Source organism: Talpa europaea (genome assembly GCF_964194135.1).
Source record: "Talpa europaea genome assembly, chromosome: 15".
NCBI lineage: Eukaryota > Metazoa > Chordata > Mammalia > Eulipotyphla > Talpidae > Talpa > Talpa europaea.
In genome coordinates this window covers 50954161-50975632 of record NC_140083.1, presented here as the reverse complement: position 1 = coordinate 50975632, position 21472 = coordinate 50954161, and the positions used below count along the sequence as shown (strand labels likewise).

General features: G+C 41.8%; 1 protein-coding gene across 1 annotated transcript in view; it reads left to right on the top strand.

The window, feature by feature from the left end:
* Window positions 1-6865: 6865 nt before the first annotated feature.
* PPFIBP1 (PPFIA binding protein 1) overlaps window positions 6866-21472 on the top strand; it is a gene marked incomplete at both ends in the record, with an annotated part of 45278 nt that continues 30671 nt past the window's right edge. The window contains 8 exons of the mRNA XM_084256280.1: window positions 6866-6929; window positions 9778-9983; window positions 11255-11341; window positions 12836-12949; window positions 13776-13907; window positions 17601-17693; window positions 19433-19547; window positions 21291-21323. Coding sequence (XP_084112406.1) covers window positions 6866-6929; window positions 9778-9983; window positions 11255-11341; window positions 12836-12949; window positions 13776-13907; window positions 17601-17693; window positions 19433-19547; window positions 21291-21323 — 844 coding nt within the window. The remainder of the gene's footprint in view (window positions 6930-9777; window positions 9984-11254; window positions 11342-12835; window positions 12950-13775; window positions 13908-17600; window positions 17694-19432; window positions 19548-21290; window positions 21324-21472) is intronic.

The window sequence follows — 21472 nt, the reverse complement described above, 5'->3', positions numbered from 1 at the left end:
ACAAGGAGGCTGGCGTAAGAATCTTTAAATGTTGGCGTCCTACAGATTTCGTAGTTGAAGTTTCAAGGGCGAGGCTGTTGGAGTTGAAGCCTGAGTTGCTTCTTCAGAGCTGTTATTTTTGGATCCTCAGAGAGAAGCAGGAGGGCTGGGGAAAGCGGCTCTGCCCTGTTTACCTTGGGAGCCAGTTGCAACTTTACCAGGTGGTGCCTGTCCCCGAGGACATTTATGCCCCTGCCCCCGCCATGCAGGGCAGATCCACATCACCAGGGAGGCTGTGGGTGGGGCCGAGGGTTTACCTCTGACAGTTCTGGGGTGTTGCTTCTGCTGCTACTCTTGAGGCCTCACCTTGAGATCCCTAGTCCTTCCTACTCCCTTTTTGTCTCTCCATTTTTAAGGCACTTTATCATTTTTTTAATTGCAGTACATTGCATGGTATGACATGATGCAAGTCTCAGATTATGTAGGAACTCTTCGTTGAGAATCAGTATGAGTCTGTGCTCCATTGAGTTCACCACTCAGCGTCCACAGCCATCCAGAGCTACCTACCTTGGAAGTCATTGTGTGATTGATTAACCCTGGGGAACACCTTGGAGGGAAAATTGGTGGGAAATCTGTGGGTGTTGTATATATTTCATTTTCATGATGATCACATAACTGCTTGGTGCTCCACCTGCCTGGTTGAATGTGTATAAACATTCTTTCACTAAAGGGATTTCTTCTCCTAAGTGTCTCAATCTCAGTGATTGTATTCATCTCTGGGCACAAAATTGAAAGTTTCTCTTTCAAAGATGAACCTTTTACCTAAGAAAACTGTGGAAGCTGAGACAAATGTCATTCGCATAAAGTGGAATGACAAGGTTTCTAGTCTCCTTGCAGCCTTCCTTTCTTCCTGTCAGAGAGCCGGGGTGGCTAGCCTGGCCTACCACATTAGTCAGTCAGCAGGGCTGCAAGAGCGAGGGTTTCTGCCAACCTGTTTGCCACCTTGCCCTTTGATGGGACGTTCCCTGAGAGGGGGACTTCATTCAGATCTGCTGTTAGTGGGTCCTGATCAAACTTGAAATAGTTCTTATGTGGGTCTTTTTCTGTCCTTTACCAGAGTAGGTGTTATCCTCAGGAGATTGCTCTTTTAAGACTTTTCTAAAAGCTTGTTTTTATTAGAACACTGCAACAGGAAAGCACCAGACTGAGGACTTCTGCCAACAGAGCTGGTCCGTTTACATCACCCAGCAAAGATCTATGACTAGGAACCCATGTCCCACCGCTTTGCTGTGGTGGCTGTTTCCTATCCCTTGTCCTTTGGAAAACACACAGAGGAGATAAATGTTAGCTGTTCAGGACCCACAGATGAATTTGCTGTTATTATTGGATGACGTTAAATTCCTATGATTTCGTCTACCCAGAAACCACATTATAGTCAGCAGGTTTTGGGGTAAGCAAAGAATGAGAACAAAGAAAGTGGACATTCTGTGGACTGTTCACTGTCCTTGATCCCTGGTGTTCTTCTACATGTCCTGCTTATGTTCACCCATTTATTTCGTTCATTGACAAAGCTTTTCATTTCTCATTTCTAACAATCCACTTTTTACCTCATTTTGAAAGTTTGAGGTGAAATTTAATATGCAGTAAAATGCCACACATCAAAAATATGAATTTTGACAAATCTATAAATTTGTGTCACCAACAGCTCAATCAAGATAGTGAGCAGGAAGCCCACCCCATCTCTCATTTCATCATTTGTCATTTCCTACAAGTGTTACTCTAATTTCTGTCACCAAAAGTGTCTGTGCTTGAATTTCATATAAAGGGAGTCACATGAGTCCAAAGTTATTTGTGTCTGGCTGTTTTTGCTCAGTATAATGTTGTTTTCTTTTTTTAAACATAGCATTTCTGCATCGTATTGGGATGATGTCCCATTGTATTCAGTGTGTGAGGGCGTCCAGTCACAGGACTCCTTCCAAAAATGTTTCTGAGTACACAGGACAATCTTTTTAGAGTGTGGGACTTTCTGAAGTTCCTTTATTAGCCTTTCTGTTAAAAAAAAAATACTTTGTTTTGAAATTGATGGAACTTCATAAACACAGATACTCACTAAATTAGTCCCTCTCTAAAATAACTCAAACCAGGGATAAGTCAGAATTTTAATGAATATGGGAATTCTGTTCTTAGCATTAGTACTTTATCATGCCAAGTTGCTGTACTTATTCTGTGTGGTCCTTTAAAGCCCATTTGGAATTTGTTGAGACTGGTTTTGTGGTCTGCAGAGTTAGCCTAGCCTAGTGAATATAACTTGGACTTGGAACATTCTATAAAGTGAATTGGATCGGGATGATTGATAGTGCTGCTCAAATCATCTTTATTATTGCTGGGTTTCTTTCCTTCTATTTTGTCTCCCATTCTAAAAGAAGACTGAAAGGAAGGACCAAAGGACATCTGGGACAGTAGACTTAAACCAACACATCAACAGTCGCATTAAATATCCAGGGAGTGGATCTGTGTGATTCTCCCTTAGATGTGCCAGGTTTTGTTCTTGTGTCTGGAAAGCTCATTATTCGTTGCAAAAACATTTGTCATTGTTCTGACTTCCTGATGAGTTGACTGTTATTATTATAAGATATCCCCCTTTCTTTCTAGTGATACTTGTTGTTGAGAAGATACTTTTTTAAAAAAAAGATTATTTATGCATATAAGAACTGGGGTACAGGCCAGAGGTGTGGGGGTTGAGGGGATTCACCAGAGACAGAGTGGGGAACAGAACAGGCGGATCTACTGAAATACACTGCTGAGGGGAGCAGCGGGCGAGTCAGAAGAATCTTCTGGGCCATGTGGGTAGCTCCCTGGTCAGGGATTGAACTCATGCAGCAGTGACTGCAGATAGCTTCATAGGTTGCATCTTAACCCCTTGCGCCACCAGGGAGGCCCGATACTTTTCTTTTATTAGTACAGCAACTCCTGCTTTCCCAGGCTTACAGTGTACATGATGTCTCACTTATCCTCCCTGTTTATTTCTTTATGTTTGAAATACACCTCTTAAGAAAAAAGAAAACATACCTCATTAACAGTATATATACTGTTAGATCTATCTTTTTAATTAAAACCAATCTCACAATCTTTGGCTCTTACTAGTATTTATTCTATTTATATTTAATGTAATTAGTATGTTGTTGTATTTCAGTCTGTTCTCTTGCTATTTGATTTCTTTCTCTTATTGTTCATTGTTCTGCCATTATTGCCTGCTGTTGCATTGAGGGTTTTATTAGTATTCCATTTCAACAATGCAGTGGCTTTTTTATATCTCTTTATTATATAGTTTTAACAGACTACATGATATTCTCTTATCAGAATACCATGAAGGAGTATTTAACATCTTCATGTATATTGTAAGGAATTTACCCTTTCTCTCCTCTGAGCCAGTAAGATAATAGTTTTCTTAACAAGTTTTAGCCACTGTGCACCCCTGGGACAAGGACACAGGTGAAAAGGTGACATGAGAATTTCATAATTCCCTTTCCACAAGAGCAGGCTTCCCTCCAGTTCCCACCTGGTTTTGGTTGCTCTAAAATTTCTTCAAAATTGTTTTTGTATCTTAACCATCATTTTGTATAGCTATTTATGGGACAGTTGGTCTAATAAAATCTGTTCTATCATTATCAGATTCTCATTTTTTCATTTTAAAAAATGTAATAAGCACTTTTGAGTCTGCTCCCTACCTCAGGAACTTGACAGCACCCTTCATTTAACTAGGTGTGTGACCCCCTCCTTCTATTCTGTGCTGCGTTCCTAGCTTGAAGTAGCCACCATCCTGAATTATGTGTTATGATTCCTTTTTTTCTTTTTGTATAGTTATGTTGAATCCATATATATTTCTAATATGTGTGAATTTTTTTTTAACTTTATAAAAAGTCTTGTTGAGTTTACCAAAGACTTGGTTTGCTATTATATTGCACAGATTTGTCCATACCACACTTACAGTACTTAAGCTGGTTATGACCACTGTGAGTAATTCCATCCTATGAATATACCAGTTTATGCATCTCCTCTGCTCTGGATGGGCCTGTGGTTATTTCCACATTTCTGACGCTGTGAAGAGTCCTATGAACATTTTTTGTGTGTGGCTCATGTTTCTATACCTTGGATAAATATTGCTAGGTTAAAAGTGAATGTTGAGTTGTAGTCCTTTTCATATTCTATAGGAGATTCGGCGAATACACATCCTCTACAGTACTTGGTAGTGTCATTTTATTTTTTTTGCCAATTGATTGTGTATGAAATAACATTTTATTGTCTTGAACTCCTTGATTATTATTTACATCATGCATTTCTTCACATCCATCCATCCATCCATATGTGTGTTGAAAATATTTTGCTTGGGCCTCCCTAGTGGCGCAGTGGGTTGAGCACTGCGCTGTGGAGCTGTCCGCAGCCTCTGCAGTGCGGGTTCGATTCCCTGCTGGCCTGGGAGATTACCTCATGGTGTGGCAGACCTCTCCTGTCGTGCCTGCTGCTCCTCTCAGCAGTGCTTTCAGTCCGTCTGCCTGTTCTGCTCCCCGCTGTCTATCTGGTGAATCCTCTCACCCTCCTGTGCCCCTGGCCTGTACCCCAGTTCTTGTATAAAAATAAATAAATCTTTAAAAAAATGTTTTGCTATATTTATATTCATGTCTTCACCCCTCTCATTTTTCCATCAATTTTTAGAAATTCTACACCTGGAATACCAACAAATCAGAAAACTATATTTAGCTACTTTTAATTTATTAAAGAGATATTTGACTCCCGAAACCCTGTTTAACTGGCAAACCTCTCCCAGCTCCAGTGGTGTCTCCTGTTACGCAGTTGCATGGGCGTTGCTTTGTGATAAGTGTAGAGATTGAGAGCAAGTATTTGTAAGCTTTCACAGCAGCTTCACTCTCATATTTTCATTAAACAAAGGATTGGTCTCTTAACATATTGGACATTTTAAAAACTCCTGGCTCTTCACATCTTGGAAAAGCGTGGCCTGGGTTCTCATACCTCAGCATCACAGCATTTAAAATCCTCACTGAATGAAAGGGAAAGAAATCTTTATCCACTACACCTGGAGATGTGCTCAGGCCCTGACGATGTGCTTTCCAACAATGCTGAGCTTTGTCTTTCTGAACTGGCAAGGTGGCCTGTGCTTCCCTGGCCATGGGCCTGCCCTGGTTTCCTTAGCCTACCTCAGGTTTACGGCCGAAACCAGCGGGTGTCTCTGTGTTTTATATGTATATAGATTCAGCTTCATAGCATTTAGAGTTCTTTGAAGTGCTGCTTTTAGGATGAAAGGGAAAGCAAGCCACTCAGTTATGTGAAATTCAGGGATCGTATAATCCTTTACATTCTCCTTTATCATGCCTCAAATTTTCCAGCCTAGAGTGTTTTTTTTTAAATTGTTTCCTGTTTTGTTTTCCACAAATTGAGCCCCACCTGTTTGGATTGCGTGCTTACTAAAAGTTCAGGTACCTTTCAGCATCCCTCTGGGTCCCTAACGTAAGCCTGTTAAACCCCTTATTTCTGGGTGTACGTGGGCCTTGGATATTTTCATGCAGTGGTTGTTCCACATAAAATGGCAGTGAAATTTTATACTTTTGGGAGAACATAAAGTTCTGGGCAATCTTAAGTGAACTCTATAAAAACTATAAAGTCATATTATATCACCATTATATGGTGTCACAAGAAGGCGCCATAGAGAACAAATCCAAGAAGCGGCACACTGCACGGTGACCGTATTTCTAACAGGAGGGCAGGTGTGGCTTCATGGGAGCGAGGGCAGTACTTTCCTAAGCAGCCCCTGTGTGCCAGATTGTGTCAGCACCTTCTTCTCCCAGGGGTTGGTTGCACCACTGTGGCTGCAGAGCAGCAAGAGCCTTGTTTAGCCTCATTGAGAGAATTTACCTGCGTGTGTAGTCCAGTACCTGCAAAGCACTAATTCATTTGAAAATGAATTAGCACTAATTCATCACATAATCTTTACTATTTCCTATTTCATTGTTAGCTATTTTGCAAGGATAATTTCAGTCCATTTTTAATAGGTAGTCAAATGAGTAGATCAGGACACAATATAATATCTACATACCCTTTGACAGGACAGCAGAAATTCGAAATTACAGTGGAAATCAGACAGACCTATCAATAGGTTAAAAACGTCTTCTTGCTATATTTACTGGCCATGTTTCTGTTCAACAGAAATCAACAGAGATTTTTGCTATTGTTTAAGAAATGGAGATGAATTTTCCCATTTTATAGGGTCATCATCATAGTCAAGGGTTGTGAATAACTTGTGTAAATATATGAACTCTCATAACATGGGAGTTGTTGATAACGGTACAAAGTACCAGGGTGTATGTGTTTAGTTCGTATGGTCAGAAACCCTTGTCTCGGTGGGTCTTAAGAAATATCTGCACACAGGAAAACAAAACAAAAAGGAAGAATTAAGGCAGAGTTTGGATGGGGCCAGTGCAGGGACAAAGTCATCTTGGCTAAATACGCCCCCTCTGTGGCCTCAGCCAAGATCACAACCAGCCCTGAAGCCCTTCATGGAGACCTAGAGCTCCTCAGAGAACAGCATGGAAACCATGGCCCTGGGTTTGCAATGCTGTGAGCCCATGAACATGTTCCTACTTACTTGATCAACCAGGTAGACCCAGGGACTTAGAGAACAGAGGCAATGTTGGCTTCCTGCTCCTGTACCACTGCAGATATATTCTCTGTGTGATTGACAGCCAGGTGGAGTTACCATTTGAAGCTGAATGATCTGTCCCTGCCAGGAAGCATGTGTCATTTAAAGGATGTAATGATAACATTGTGATTTTTTTCAGAACGAGGTTGGAATTTGCCCTTGACAAATAACAAAATGATGAGTGACGCAAGCGACATGCTGGCCGCAGCGCTGGAACAGATGGACGGCATCATAGCAGGTAACCCATGGCCTCCCGAGGATGGGGTACTGATGTCCACTCTGCCCTCTGGACTTTCATTGCCTTTCCACTTTCTGGCTCTCCCAGTGCCTTGTAGGTTTCCCATGGTTTTGTCTTTGCCATCTTGTCTCTCCATTATCTACTAGAGTGAGTGTTGATTTCATTGTACAATGCCCAGAAGTCCATTTCCTAGGCTTCTGTTCCAGGATGATGGGCCTGCATCTCAGGGGATGCTGGTGCAGGTAGCCTGCAGATCTGGGTCCTGTCCTGCCCGATACCCTGAAGGTTCTGGTATCCTCCCTGCATTCTACTTGAGCTTCTCCACCGGGACTCACAGCCTATGAACTTCAGGTCCGTGTCTATAACTACCAACCACACGTCTCCCCTGAAGCATCCTGCAGCCACATCAGTCTCAGCATTTCAAGCACTGAGCTTATTCCCTTTCTTCTGAAGCGCCTCATCACCTTTATCTTGGCTAATTTCACACCTCCATCCACACCACTTCTTACAAAGATGCGTTTGTCTCTCCTGCACTTTGTTCATCAAGTTCTCGCAGTCCTATCTCCCTTTTATCCCCTCTAATGTCCGTCCTATCTGTGCTGCAGTTGCCTTGCCTTGTGCAGGTCACCCCCTCACATGGTGTCCCCGACAGCCTTGCTCTCCCACTCTAGCCCATTCTTCTGTGGACTTTAAGAATTTCCTTTCGAAGCACAGACTTGATGATGTTACTCCCTGGTGAGAATTCTCAGCGAGTCCCTGTTTGGGAGGCTGAGCACAAGCCGTTAGCCACTGACCCTTGTGTTCTCAGGGTGCTGCTTTCAGTGAACCCACTCCCTCCCTCACAACTCCCTGAGTGGTGGCGCCCCAAATCTGGGCTCCCAGGATGGTGAGAAGCAGGGTGTGGGGGCCCTCTAGCCCTCCTGGATTCCAGCTGCCCTGGCCCCACCTTCTTATCTCTGTGGTCATAAAATTGACACCCCTCTGTTTTGGTGGTTGGAGAAAACCAAAGGCATCTTCCTCTTTGGAGTCTTCCTTCTCTGAAGGGCAGTGGCAGGTCATAGCTGGCCTCCTGTTTTATTTACACTTCAGTCTGTAGATTAGCCTGCAGGGTTGTGTTCAGTTTTAGAGTATAATTTTCAAAGGGTTATGGGCAAGCGAAGCTTATCTCAAGAAGGGGTGTGTGAAGGCGAGGTGTTTAGCACCCACATCTGGGAAGGAACTGGTCAAGTGGAACCTGAGAGAGTGTAATCTTGCTCAAGACAGGATGCATTCTCTCAAAGAGTTGAAGGGCTGTTATGTGGAAGAGAGATTGGGCTGTCTCAATTTCAGAAAAGGTAACTAGAACTAACACCAGGTTCTTAGCAGAGGTGGGAATTTCACAAGCTCAGCGAAACTCTAGTCAAGAGAAGTGATATTTTTGGAAGTCGTTGAAGGGTTTGCATTTTATCTATTCCACTGGATTAATGTATTCATTCCTTAACCCTGGCAGGGCTTCAGGACAAATACAGAATTATTAATGGAAATCAAGCTTTACCCAGGTCCCTCCTCAGACTGAGTGAGTCCAGAGCTTTTTGGATAGGACCTGGGTTTATATGTTTTTTAATTAACGTCAGTAGTTCTCCAGCTGATAAGAAAAAGAAGAGGAGAAATGACTGCAAACACTTGAGAAATTTTTCTAAATTCGCATTTCTTTTCTTGTGGTGGAGACTTCGATAAAGGTTTCTTGGGGGGCTGTGAGTGAGTAGCAATACTGTCGGTGGCTCTGGTGCTTGAACTGCTTGGGCAGGACACTGTTGCCCATCTGGCCTTCTTTGCTCGTGGTTCCCCCCTCCTCCTGACAACTCTGCTCAGTTACGTTTTTCTCATCGCAACCCTGCAGGGGTCCCCAGGGAATTGACTTAGCGGGTTAGGAGGAACTTTTAGCTTCAAGCCTACCATGTTTGTGATTACCGTTATTACAGGGTGGCAGATTTGGGTCCAGATTGTCTGGCCCAGTTTTAAGGTGGCATGTGGAGTAGATTAGCTGAAAGCAGTTGTCCTTTCACCATCACTGGAGTGGATAAGGCCATAGCGCTGGCTGGAGAGGCACCATGCTCACTGGGTCACGGGTCTCACTCATGGTAAGAACTTTGGACTTGGAAGGTCACAGCCTTCCCCTCAGCCTTACTGACCTTCAAGTAGGAGGTTACTGTGTCTGCTTGACAGAATGGAAAACGACCATCCAAGAGGTGAAGAGGCATCTGTGATTGGTCCACATAGGCAGGGGCTCCATCTCCAGATGTTTCAAACTTGATGTTAGCAAGGGCATTAAACACTAAGCTGCAAGCAAACTTGGGGAGATGTTTACACACACATGCACTCACGCACTGGCATTCATGCATTCACACACTTGTGATCTATTCATCGAACTTCAGAGATACACCTGGTGAGACTGCTGTGTGCCGCCCACTTACCTTTGAGATTACGCCAAGCCATGTCCACATCCACGTAGGTCCTTCCTAGGGGATCTGAAGACGGGGTGGTCCCTAAAAGTTGGGTGTGCTTTTCAGTATATGGCTTAGCCCAGCCTTGGCTGCTGCCATCTTCATTTCTGCTGGGTCAGCTTACCCTCTGCCACGGCCACCACACCCTGTGCTGCACCGCATGGTTGGCCTCCCTGCTCCGTGGCTGACCTTCGATGTTTACCCTCAACCACTGTGCCTAGGAGAGGTGCACCTGATTGTTTCAGCTGTTTTCCCTCTTCCTTGTTTTGACTGTTCCTCAGTGACTGGGTTGGCTTGTCACAATCAGCTCTATCTAGTCTGAGATTTGATGGAAACCCCATTGTACTCTCTGATTGTGTGTGTAGGTTCTAAGGCACTGGAATATTCCAATGGGATCTTTGATTGCCAGTCTCCCACCTCCCCATTCATGGGCAGCTTGCGAGCCCTGCACTTGGTAGAGGACCTGCGTGGGCTGCTAGAGATGATGGAGACGGAAGAGAAGGAAGGCCTGAGGTGCCAGATACCGGATTCCACAGCAGAAACGCTGGTGGGATGGCTACAGAGTCACATGGTAGGTTGCTCTCTGTGGGTCATCGACCCCTTGCTGTGGAGTTTTTGCTGTTTATCCTGCAACTTAGGGCAAAGATAGGTAGTTGGAACAGGGAGAAAAGGTCTGCTCTGATTTTACTCCTGAGAGGTCCTGCTTTTGACTGGTTTGTTTTACAGTACTGCTAGTGTACTTCTTTGTGTGTGAAGGACCTACTGAAGCTTAACACAAATAGTCCTGTAAGGGAGATGACCTTGACATAATAGATGGGTATCCCTGTGCCAGGATCCAGCTGCAAATGTAAAAATAGGAAGGACAAGGCACAGACCTTTCAGAACCCCTGGGCTGTGTGGCATGTTGCGCCACCTGGTGGTTAGCCTCAGTCATTTCACTGCCAGTGGGAACAGCTTTGTGCTTGGTGACCTGCCAGTGGGGCCTGCTTGTATATGGGTGATAGGCCCCTGAACACGGTTTTGACAGGTGTTGAACCTAGAAAAGTTAAAGAATATAACCATCTATTCAAAGGGGAAGATGGAAGAGATGTCACTTTATAAGTATTTAAAAAGTCATTCCATTTTCACCAAGATGCATCCATAAGCTTGTAAATTAATTGGGTTTTTAAGTAAACCGATTCTTGTGAAAGAATTAGATGTCCCTTTGGGTTGGTGGCAACGACATAAACATGTTTGCTCCAGATGTCTTAATACTACACCCTGAGGCTGAAGCGTGTCCATGTGATATGACTCATCCAGGCTCCATGCTGAGTGTCCTCACGTCCCCCACAGTACACCTACCTGTATCCAGGTGCCAAGGAGAGAGCTTCCTTTTAATACCGGGGCAACTCCACAACCTTAACTGTTGGAGATACGGTGCTTTTTTTTTTTTTAGCACATGATGCCTCATTACTGTACTTTGTATTTGCTCTGTAAGTTTCTCCACGACAGCACAAAGCCTGTGGGGCAAGTTACCCCACTGACTCCTAGAGAGGCAGTCTCCTGTAGATTCACATGCACGTGCTGTGTGCATCCTGCATGGGCGCCCTCTGCTTCTCTTCCTTTGGGATCATATTTGGTGCTTAATGAGAAGTTATTATTTTGTTCCTGAAAATGTGCCTCGGTGCCTGTCTTACTTATTTCAAGGTCAGTGACCCAAGTTATATTGTCCCATTTTCTCTTAATGTCAGTAGCTGCTGTGCTGAATTCAGTTTCCTTGCATTAAAAAGAGGTGCAGTTTTTATTTACCCACAGTACCTCAGTTTTAAAGAGGGCCAGCCTTACCCTTATTTCCTTTTTCAGACAAATGGACACCTATCTGGGAACGGAGATGTGTACCAGGAAAGGCTCGCCCGTTTAGAGAATGATAAAGAATCCCTTGTTCTTCAGGCAAGTGATTTTTATATGTTGATCTTTCCTCATGACATGTTTACAAAGGCCATTTTATTTTTATTTTTTTTAAAGATGTATTTATTTATGCATACAAGAACTGGGGTACATGCCAGAGATGCAGGGGGTGAGAGGATTCACCAGAGACAGAGTGGGGAGCAGAACAGGCAGACTGACTGAAATACATTGCTGAGGGGAGCAGCGGGTGATACAGGAGAGGTTTGCTGTGCCATGTGGGTTTCTTTCTGGCTAGCCGGGGATCAAACTCATGCTGCAGAGCCTGCAGATTGCTTCATAGTGCAATGCTTAACCCCTTGCGCCACCAGAGAGTCCCACAAAGGCTATTTTAAATTGGGGTGGCAGATTCAGATGTGTCCAGGAGCCAGACTTTTGATAGAATTAAGTGCAGTATGCCATCTGTACATAATAGAGAATGGTGAAGACTATGGCTAATTAGCTACTGCCCTTAGTCTACCTCAGCTCTTTAAGGGCCAGTGTCCATAAGGCAGTGTGATATGGTCTGATTTTCTGATCTGCTCATTGGAGCTGATTTTTTAGTGCATATAGAAATTCAGGATTGTATAATGTATATATAGTCATAAATTTTATTATATATTTCATAATTGAATATTATAGTTCTAATTTTTTAATTTAAAAATGTGAAAAAAAATTACGCCACATGGAGAAGGATGTAATGTAGGCTCTCTGTGGTGAAATAACAGTATCTACAGATAGTGGTCTTTAAGGTTTTACACCTGAAACCTACAAAATGTAAACCAATGTTTCTTCAATTAAAAACAAAATTTAAAGATGATATCCTCAGCCAAATAAAACACAAAGTGAGTGGTGAGGCCCTTGTGGTATGAATTTGAGTTGCTTCTTCATAGTGTCTTAAAATACTTGACATATTTTTATGTTGGTGTTTTCAGCTAAATGAACTTAGTTTATTTACTAGGCTGGTGGTGGTTAGAGAAAGCTCAGAGATTCACAATTATCTCTGATCATGAGGGATTCAGTCCAGGGCTCTCTCAGACCTTAGAGTCACTCCCTGGCTTCTAACCCATTTGTAAGCAAAGTGACCTGAAAGAGCTCAGGGAATTTGAATTCCCTGTTTTCTTTATTCTCTGCAAAGTGTCAAACCTGCACAGTCCTAGTTGACTTCTGCTTCAGATTTAGCTTCACTTCCTCTATGACCCTCTGACACCACCAAAATAGATAGTGTGTGTGTATACCCTCTCTCTCGCACTTGGAGGGAAGGATTTACCTGTGAAGTGTGGCCCATCCCCAGTCAGCTCTCACTTTCTCCAAAATTGAACGGGAATCCTCAGATCAGAAGTGGAATGTGAAGGATCCAAACCATTCTGACTTTCGTTTTCTCTACCCATCCTAGTGAGTGGTCATCTCTTTCCAGTTTTTGTTGTATTTAGAGAAGTGAAGTTGATGGGGGACTTCAGATTCCTCCTAACTCATTGCAGTATCTTATTCTAAATGCAGGTAAGTGTGTTAACAGACCAGGTAGAGGCTCAGGGAGAGAAGATACGGGATTTGGAGTTTTGTCTGGAGGAGCACCGAGAGAAGCTAAACGCCACAGAGGAAATGCTGCAGCAGGTGGGTAGGGTGCGTTGGTGGGAGGCATATTGGCAGGCCATGTGCTGAGGAGGTGTATGGGTTCCATGACTTGCCCAGACTGGCTTGTTTGCAGGCAAAACTAGAATAGTGGGGTTTCAGAGTTTGTACTTACGGTAGAGAGTTTGTGTAGTTTGAATTTGGAATAAAATACTAAGAGGATTGTAGATAATTTTAAGTTTCTTCTTTGCACTTTGATGTGATTTCCTAACTCCCAAGCATGCACATATATTTTATGATAAGAAAAAGAATAAGCACCATATATGACTTGAGAGGAGAACTCCTCAGTGAACACACACATGCACGCACACAGGCACTCGAGACCCTCTCTGACAGTGGATGGAGCAGGCACTGGCACATGACTGTTTATATTTGAATCCCTACTCTGCCGTTTCCTTACTGTGTGACTTTTGGCAAGTTCTTAGCCTCTCTGTTCTTCAGCTTCCTCATCTGTTGAGTAAGGATAATTCATGACTTACCCTTATGTGTTTCTACCTCATGAGGTTGTTTTGAGGGTCATTTAATATATGTCAGGACAGTGCCTGGTTTGTGGAAAACGTAATGTCAGCATCAGCACTATCGTTATCAGACTTAAGAACACACAAGGTTTTTGCGTGCATGCATCTGCATAACACACTCCTCCCTGGTAAATAGACATGTCTTGTTCTACTCAGTAGAGGTTCACTAAAGCACATGCCTGGTGGACGTGCGTCCATGTGATCCTCCTGTGTAGTGACTACTTCACCATTATAAATGAGATATTTGCACAACAAAACAGCTTTTGAATGTTTCTCCTAAATTCTAATAGGAGCTGCTGAGTAGGACATCCTTAGAAACGCAGAAGTTAGATCTCATGGCTGAAATATCTAACTTGAAGTTAAAACTGACAGCTGTAGAGAAGGACAGGTTGGATTATGAAGATAGATTCAGAGACACAGAGGTAAGTGACTCTCTCTATATATCTATATGTACCGTATGTCTATACCTATCTCACATGTGTATATTTGTTCACACACATTTCTAGAGTAACTTGAGATTCCTTGGAGGTGTGTTGATTATTTTCTTGGAGGGAAGACAGTTGCTTAGTATATGCCCTCATTCGAATTCATCCATGCATCTTTTGAAGAATAAACTTTTAAATACGTTGACAATTTATCATTAGAGGCTAATGACAATTTTTATTTTGATGCTTTTGAAATGTAATATTAATCTTCTCATTAGACTTTCTTTCTTCCTTCCTACCTTCTTTCCCTTCTCCCTTTCCCCGAGTCCATCCTTCCTGGTTTTCTTTTTTGTGGAGATGGGGATTTATTATTGTCATTACTGCTGTTGTATAGTAGTCATTATTTAGCATACTGAGTATTTATTATACAATAAGTAGTTTTTAAATATATGTGGAGAACCATCAGAGATTTTTAGAAATTATTTAATATGCCCTTCAACTTTTGGTCTGTTCCATACCTAAGCCATTCCAGTTAAAGACCATTCTTCTTTTGTGAGATTCAGGGTAAATGCTACAACACTGAAAATGGATCTGTCATATGATCCAGTGATTCTACTCCTAGCAACCTACCCAAGGACACAAAAACATTACTTCAAAAGGAAACTTGCTCCCCAATGTTTATTCCCGCACTATTTACAATAGCCAAGATATGGAAACAACCCAAATGTCCCAAAATAAATGAATGGATCAAAAAGTTGTGATAGGGGCCTCCCTGGTGGCCTAGGAGTTAAATCTCAGTGCTATCACTGCAATGGCCTGAGTTCAATCCGTGGCCAGGGAGCTAACGCACATATGGCACAGCAGACCTCTCCTGTCTGCTCGCTGCTCCCCTTAGTGTGTTTCAGTAAATCCACCTGTTCTCCCCACTCTGTCTCTGGTGAAAATCCTCTTACCCCCCCCCCACACACACACACACTGGCCTATGCCCCAGTTCTTCATTGCAAAAATAAAATAAAAAATCTTTTAGTGCTCGCTTCAGCGGCACATATACTAAAAAATCTTTAAAAAAAAAAGGTTGTGGCATATTTATTCAATGGAATATTACTCAGTGATCAGAAAAGACAATTTCCTGCCATTTGTGGCAACATGGATGGAGCTGGAAGGGAAATAAAACAGAAGGAAAAAGATAAATGCCAGATGGTCTCACTTATATGTGGTATATAGAGAAACCAAACAAAAGTTCAAGAAAAAGTCAAAACTAGCAAGCTGACCATGAAACTGAGGCATTCAGCAAAGGAGGGGGCAGAAGGGGTGGCAAAACAGGGGAGGGAAGAACACAAGGGAATGTGGTGACAGTTCACTAGGCGATATGGTGGCAGGAGAACTATGGGGACTACAACGATGTAAGGAAAAAATACTTTAATAGGAAAAGAAACTTAAACCACCAACCCTCCCATACCACCCCCACCTGTGCTTCCTTGCCTCATGCATGGGTTCTCAATCATATGCAAAGATGTACACTCATATGCAAACATATGTACACACATATGTACTCATATGTACACTCATATGCAAAGATGTGCAATCATATGCAAAGATGTACACTTACTGCCTGCTACCTTACTGTTAGATACGCAATACCTTGAATAAAATGTAGTATGTACACAGCCCAAGCTTGTAGGATGTATGATAAACTCTGTTATGTTGTAAAGGAAAATAATTTAAATAGTCTTAAAAATTTAAACCAAATGGAGTTTGCTCATTCTCCTGTTGAATAAAAATGAGGTGTTTTCCAGACTGATTCGCAACTCCAAAAGTCTTTAACTTTGTCCTAGAACTTTAGGTTACCTGGAGATTGCTTTCTAAGTACATGTTGGGGTAGGGAAAAAGCAAAGGCTCTTCCAAAAGCAGGGAGCAAAAGTCCTAAACCTTGGAAGGTTGTCAGCATGCATAGATGGTAGGAGCCTGCCAGCAGCAGCGCCCCCTGCTGGTGGGAGCGCTGTTGTCACATTGAGTTGCTATGGAGACCCCAGCCACCAAACAACCACCCACCCGACCCCACCCCACCCCACACCACCCCACCAGTCCGAAAGGGAAAAGTACTGAACTTTGAAGAAGGTCTAATTGAATTAATATGTATACCACTGAAAAATGTTGAATGTTAAGAAACTGTATCCAGATGGGAAGATCTGACTTCCTGCAGGTTGAGGGTTTAGAGTCGTATTGACAGTGCTGATTGGGTAGTTGTTTATTTCAGTAACAGAAAGATCATCTCAGTTTAAATTACATTTTCTTCACTTGCTTCTTGTTCTTTGAAAATTGCCACTCTTTAAAAACCACTGTTGTTATTAACAATGAGAAAGAGTAGGCAAAATATATAAATGAGCAGGTGGATGAAGGAAAACCACTAAGCACCCATTAAGCAAGAATGATTAGTAAATGGGAGATAATTAAATGGGAGAAAGGGACTTTTCCCTTTAATTAGCATTCAAAGGGTTATTAAATGATGTCAGTTTGTGACTTCATTTATAACAGAAGAGACTGTACTTGTTGAAACATTGTATAAATATTAATGAATAATTACTGCAATAATATTTGCCTAATGGTATTTTTCGTTTTACAAGAGGCCACAATTTAGAAGCCTGTGAGTTTTCTGGAAATTGTGTTGTCCTGTAGCATCTTTGTAGCCTTTCAGTCTTTGACCTTAGGGTTTAGAAGGATCCTTACTTAACAAAACTCTATTGAAGATTAGTTCTGATAGCTTTTGTTCTAATTATTTTTTTTTAATGGCATTCTTATATAATCCTGTTCTTTCATCTATGGATTTGTGGCCCAGGAATAAATGTCTTATACAGGAGAGGAACAAAAATACCTTAACTGTTGGAAAGACCTTTCACAGCTTTTACTTCAAAAAGAAAAAAAGTCTTTCCATAGATTATTTGAGCCTTTCTTTTGGAGAAGTTGGTATTGTTTTTCATTCTAGTTTCCTTTTCTTACTCTCTAGCTCTGGACCAAAAAAAAAAAAAAAAAAAGTCACTGTTTCTAGGAATATTTAGAGAGATTTTCTAAGCAAATTGGGTTATTTTAAAAAGTAGCTGTAAAAAAGCTATCCAGTTGTATTTGTGTTATGAGAACATTAGGATTGACTTTTTCATCTTCCAAATGTAAATTTATATGATGATGCTAAGGATTCTTATCCCCCCTTAAAAGTTGATAACCCTTGGTTTAGAGGACTTAAATTTCACTCCAGTCTCCTAGATTGGGTTGATGAACAATCTGTACTTCTGTGAGCAGAAAGAAAGAAATCATAAAATTATTTTTCATGTAAATGGTCCTAAAAGTAAATGGCTTTACTAAAGAAAACTTCTGGGTTTATTTTGGAAGACAGAGTTCATGGAGTGATTTTTAATCTAGAAAGTTCTCATCAACCATAGTAAGTGATTAGTTTCTTTCTTAATTAAAGTTATAGTCACCTTTTATTTTCATAATCCCTTAATTTTAGGGCATAGGCATTGAGAATTTAAAGCAGGGTTTTAAATGGGCTCCCAAGGAAACAATTTGCCTTTGTCTGATCCAATTCTTATAACTTTAAACCGAGGCATGGGACGCCCTAAGATTTCCAAGCTGCTGTGTTTAGTTAGGTATGTTAGCACTGCTCTAATACATATTTCCCTGTTTCTTTCTAAACAGGGGCTAATGCAGGAGATCAATGATTTGAGGTTAAAAGTCAGTGAATTGGACGGTGAAAGACTTCAGTATGAAAAAAAGCTTAAATCAACCAAAGTAAGTTTTCTCAGTGGCAAAAAATTCTCTTAAACAAATAGCTCCCCTACTTATCTGTGACCAATAATACAAATAGAGTGTTTCCATGTAGTAAACTTGCAAGTGGATGAAATTTATCCCAAGCTGTAGACCTTCTTGAATGTAGAATAAAACTCAGGGCTTACCTGGGGGTAGGAAATAACCTGCTGCTTCTCCAAATGACCTCACCTCCTTTATAAAATTACAGTTTTCTGGGCGATGCAGCTGCCTTTTTTCCTTCTGTACTTTGCTTTCACTCCTCTGTCTTTCTACTAGTGCTTAATGGCCAAACTTTCTAGCATGAAAATCAAGGTGGGTCAGATGCAGTATGAAAAGCAGCGGATGGAACAGAAGTGGGAGTCACTGAAGGTGCAGTAGCCTGTGGGGAAGGGGTCCATGGCCTGTGGCTTTCTGGCGAGTGTCTTTTTGCTGTGATGGTGTTTTCCAGTGGCATGTGCTCTCATTCTATGTGTGTGTCACCTGTGTTTTCAAAATACATGTAAAGCTGACTAAAGGGACCACGTAATTCCCTAAAATTGTTTTCAGAAGTATCTGAAATCCTTAGTGAATCAATAATAGGCAGATAAAATTAAGTATTTGTTGATCAGCTAATCTTCCATCTCTTACGTGGTCTGAGATCCTCATGTGGGAAAATAATTGGGAATATTCACTTGTGACAGAATTCTGTTTTATATCCAGTGTAGACACGGCTTCCTTTCTTTGAGACTTTTCTTGAAGTTGTCCATGGCAGCCCTCTAAGAGTCATCACTGCTTAGACACAGCACAACAAGAGCAGGCAGCTCTTGTTACCAGTGCTGCTGACAGCATCTGGCCTTTGGTGTCCACTCCCACTTTAAGTAAAAACTATGCCGCTGCCATCCTGTCTGCATTGGAGAGCTATGTCTCCTCATAGTACTCACCACAGTAAATATCACTGGAGCCTGGCAATAAAATGTACTCCTGAAAATAGGGATGCATTGTTAACATTGCATAGTTTGCTTTTCTTAGTTGGGTACACCCAGCAAAACATACATTTGCTATAAGCTAATTCTTTAGCAAAATAAAAGTGAAAATTAAAACATTAGGACACCAGGCTTTTAGGGACGTTGATAGTTATGTCATTGAAAAGAAATTGAGGACTTAAAATCTGTTTTCTATACCTGTTTGTTTCCATGATTGTGGGAAGTTCTGTCCTTTTGTCTTAGTGAGGAAGAATTATTTAGTCCCGTGATCTGGCTAGTGTTGTCTGTGACCTAATCAAGCTCTTCCCAGTGCAGGGAACATTGAAATGCTGGATGAATACCAAACCAGTCTTCATGTGTATTTTCCAATTTGCATGGCATTTTGCTTTTGTGAAACTAAACATAATTTGATCATCTTCTTGGATTAATGTGGTCCGATTTCTCGTTTAATGTAACATTTGAGGCTTGGGGCTGCCCTAAGTCCTGATTACACATTAGAAGATTTATTTTTAATTCGGTCACAAAGAAACTTGGAATGTTTATGCCAGGATTATTGTAATTATTGTTGGACATTAATCAGTTGCCTGACTTCCTGCTGTTGATTGCCCCAGTGTAACTTCTGATGTTTGCATCTAAATTCCCATAGTTGTTTTGTGTCATTTATAAAATCTCACTATTGATAGGAATTAGCAAGCATGCTCTCTGCGTATCCTCTCTCAGTCATGACCTTTCCTTTGAAAGTGAATGTATTATTTGTAGGATGAACTGTCATCCTTGAAGGAGCAACTGGAAGAGAAGGAATGTGAGGTGAATAGATTACAAGAGCAGCTGGCCTCCAGGATGAAGGGAGAAGGCATTGAAATCCCTGATCGAGGTAAGAACACCTATTTACCACCTATTGCCTCAGTGTGTTCAAATCCCCCAAGGTCTGTAAAGGACGCTAATGCCAGTGACATGGAGTTTTGGCACCAAAGGAAATGAACAGCCCCCCATGCAGACCCAGTCCTAGGGCAGCCTGGGATTGCTTTGCTGGGGACTCCCTGCCTTTGCCTCAGCAGCTACAGGTGGGCGCTTCTGTAGTTGAGGGGCATTTACTTTAGGAGACTGAATTGTAAATTCTGATTGTGAGAGTGTTCTTGTCCAAACTTCCACACAAGGGACGGTCAGCAAGAATGAACAGGAATAATTCACATGTCTTGAGATTACTTCCCTTGGAACTAAACTTGAGACAATGTAAAGGATTTAGAAACCTTTCCTGCCCTTTTAAGTCCAGAGAAAGTTTCAGCAAATTTTGGAGAATCAGTGAAAATTTCTTATCAGTCTCTGAGTCCTCAGCCTCTTAGAAAAGTTAATTCTTCTTTTATTTTTTTAAAGTGTGTGACTTTATCCAAAAGGTTTTTCATAATTGGGGACGTTTGTCCTGAATATCATGTGAACTATAATTTTTAAATCATGTACATTTTTAATGTAATAATTTTCAGTGTATGGAAATAGGTAATATAATTACATTTTAACAGTGTAATTTGATGTAAAAAATGAAATAACAAAATGTTATTAACTAAGTAATATAACACTGGTAGAAAGTCACCTGAATGAGATGTGTTTGGAAATATAAATGCAGGAAACACCCGACAACAATGGGTGGAATTCAGCCCTTCTGTGCTATTGCAGATGGTAGCTGTGGTCCCACCAGATAGAAAAGCAACTTCTCACTGTTGGAGACAGAGCAAATTACTCCAGCACTTTTTTATCTATGTCCTGAGCATGGGAAGCATTATTGTCTGGGCATCCAGGAGCTTGAATTAGATGGCCTCTAAAGGCTCTAAAATACCGGGTTTTCTATTCCTGTATAAACTATGGATCAGAAGACTCAATTCATAGAAAGAAAAAGGGAATTCATAAGGAAGAAAATGGATTTTGCTTTCCTCTATGTTTTGGCATAGATTAGAATTGGGTGTTCTTAAAGGACATTCACAAGTAGGTCATGCGTTCAGAGTTTAAGACTAATATGGATTCACAGGACTTGGGGCAGGAGAACAGATTAGTATAGAGTTCCCCACAGTCTGACCTGCAGAGTGAGGCTGGCTGAGACCTCTTGTTAGCAGGCAGAGCCAAGGAAGCACAGGGACGGGGGCAGGTATTTGGCAACGTCATGGCATGCCAGGGGGGACCTGATCTAAGGTGTGGTCAGTGGGTCCCATCCCTTAGCAGGACAGAGACCATGTCATTGTGACTGGATCTCAGTGGTGAGTTGACTGTGACCTGAGCATACTGCGATCACATTCAGGAGTGCCCTGTGTCACACTCTAATGCCAGCATGTACAACAAGCATAGTATGTTTTCACCCCCTTGAGCTTCAGAAGCACTCGGAGCCAACAGGTTGCTGTTGAGAGAGATGAAGTGAGAGAGGTAGTGATTCAAACTGGGTCTTCTGATCGGTGGTGCGAGTGCCTCCGTCCTAGCTCACCCGGAGCCAAGGTCACCAAACAGCAAGGAACTGTGTTTTGAGAGAGTCCCTTTATTCTGGGTGAAAGGAGACTAAGTCTTAGTGCTTTTCAGCTATTCTTGATCATTGTCATGTTTGCTAACTTCTGATTCGATGGGTTTTCCTGCACAGATGAAAATTTTAAAAAGAAGCTCAAAGACAAAAGTAAGGCTTTTGGCATATTTTCATCAGCCTTTCCATTCACCACAAATGCTGAACTGCTCTCTGCATGCATTTTGAAACATCTCGCTTACCAAAGACGTCCAGTTGCTTCATCAATAAGCTTCCCATCTCTCCAGAGTGTATGGCACAGA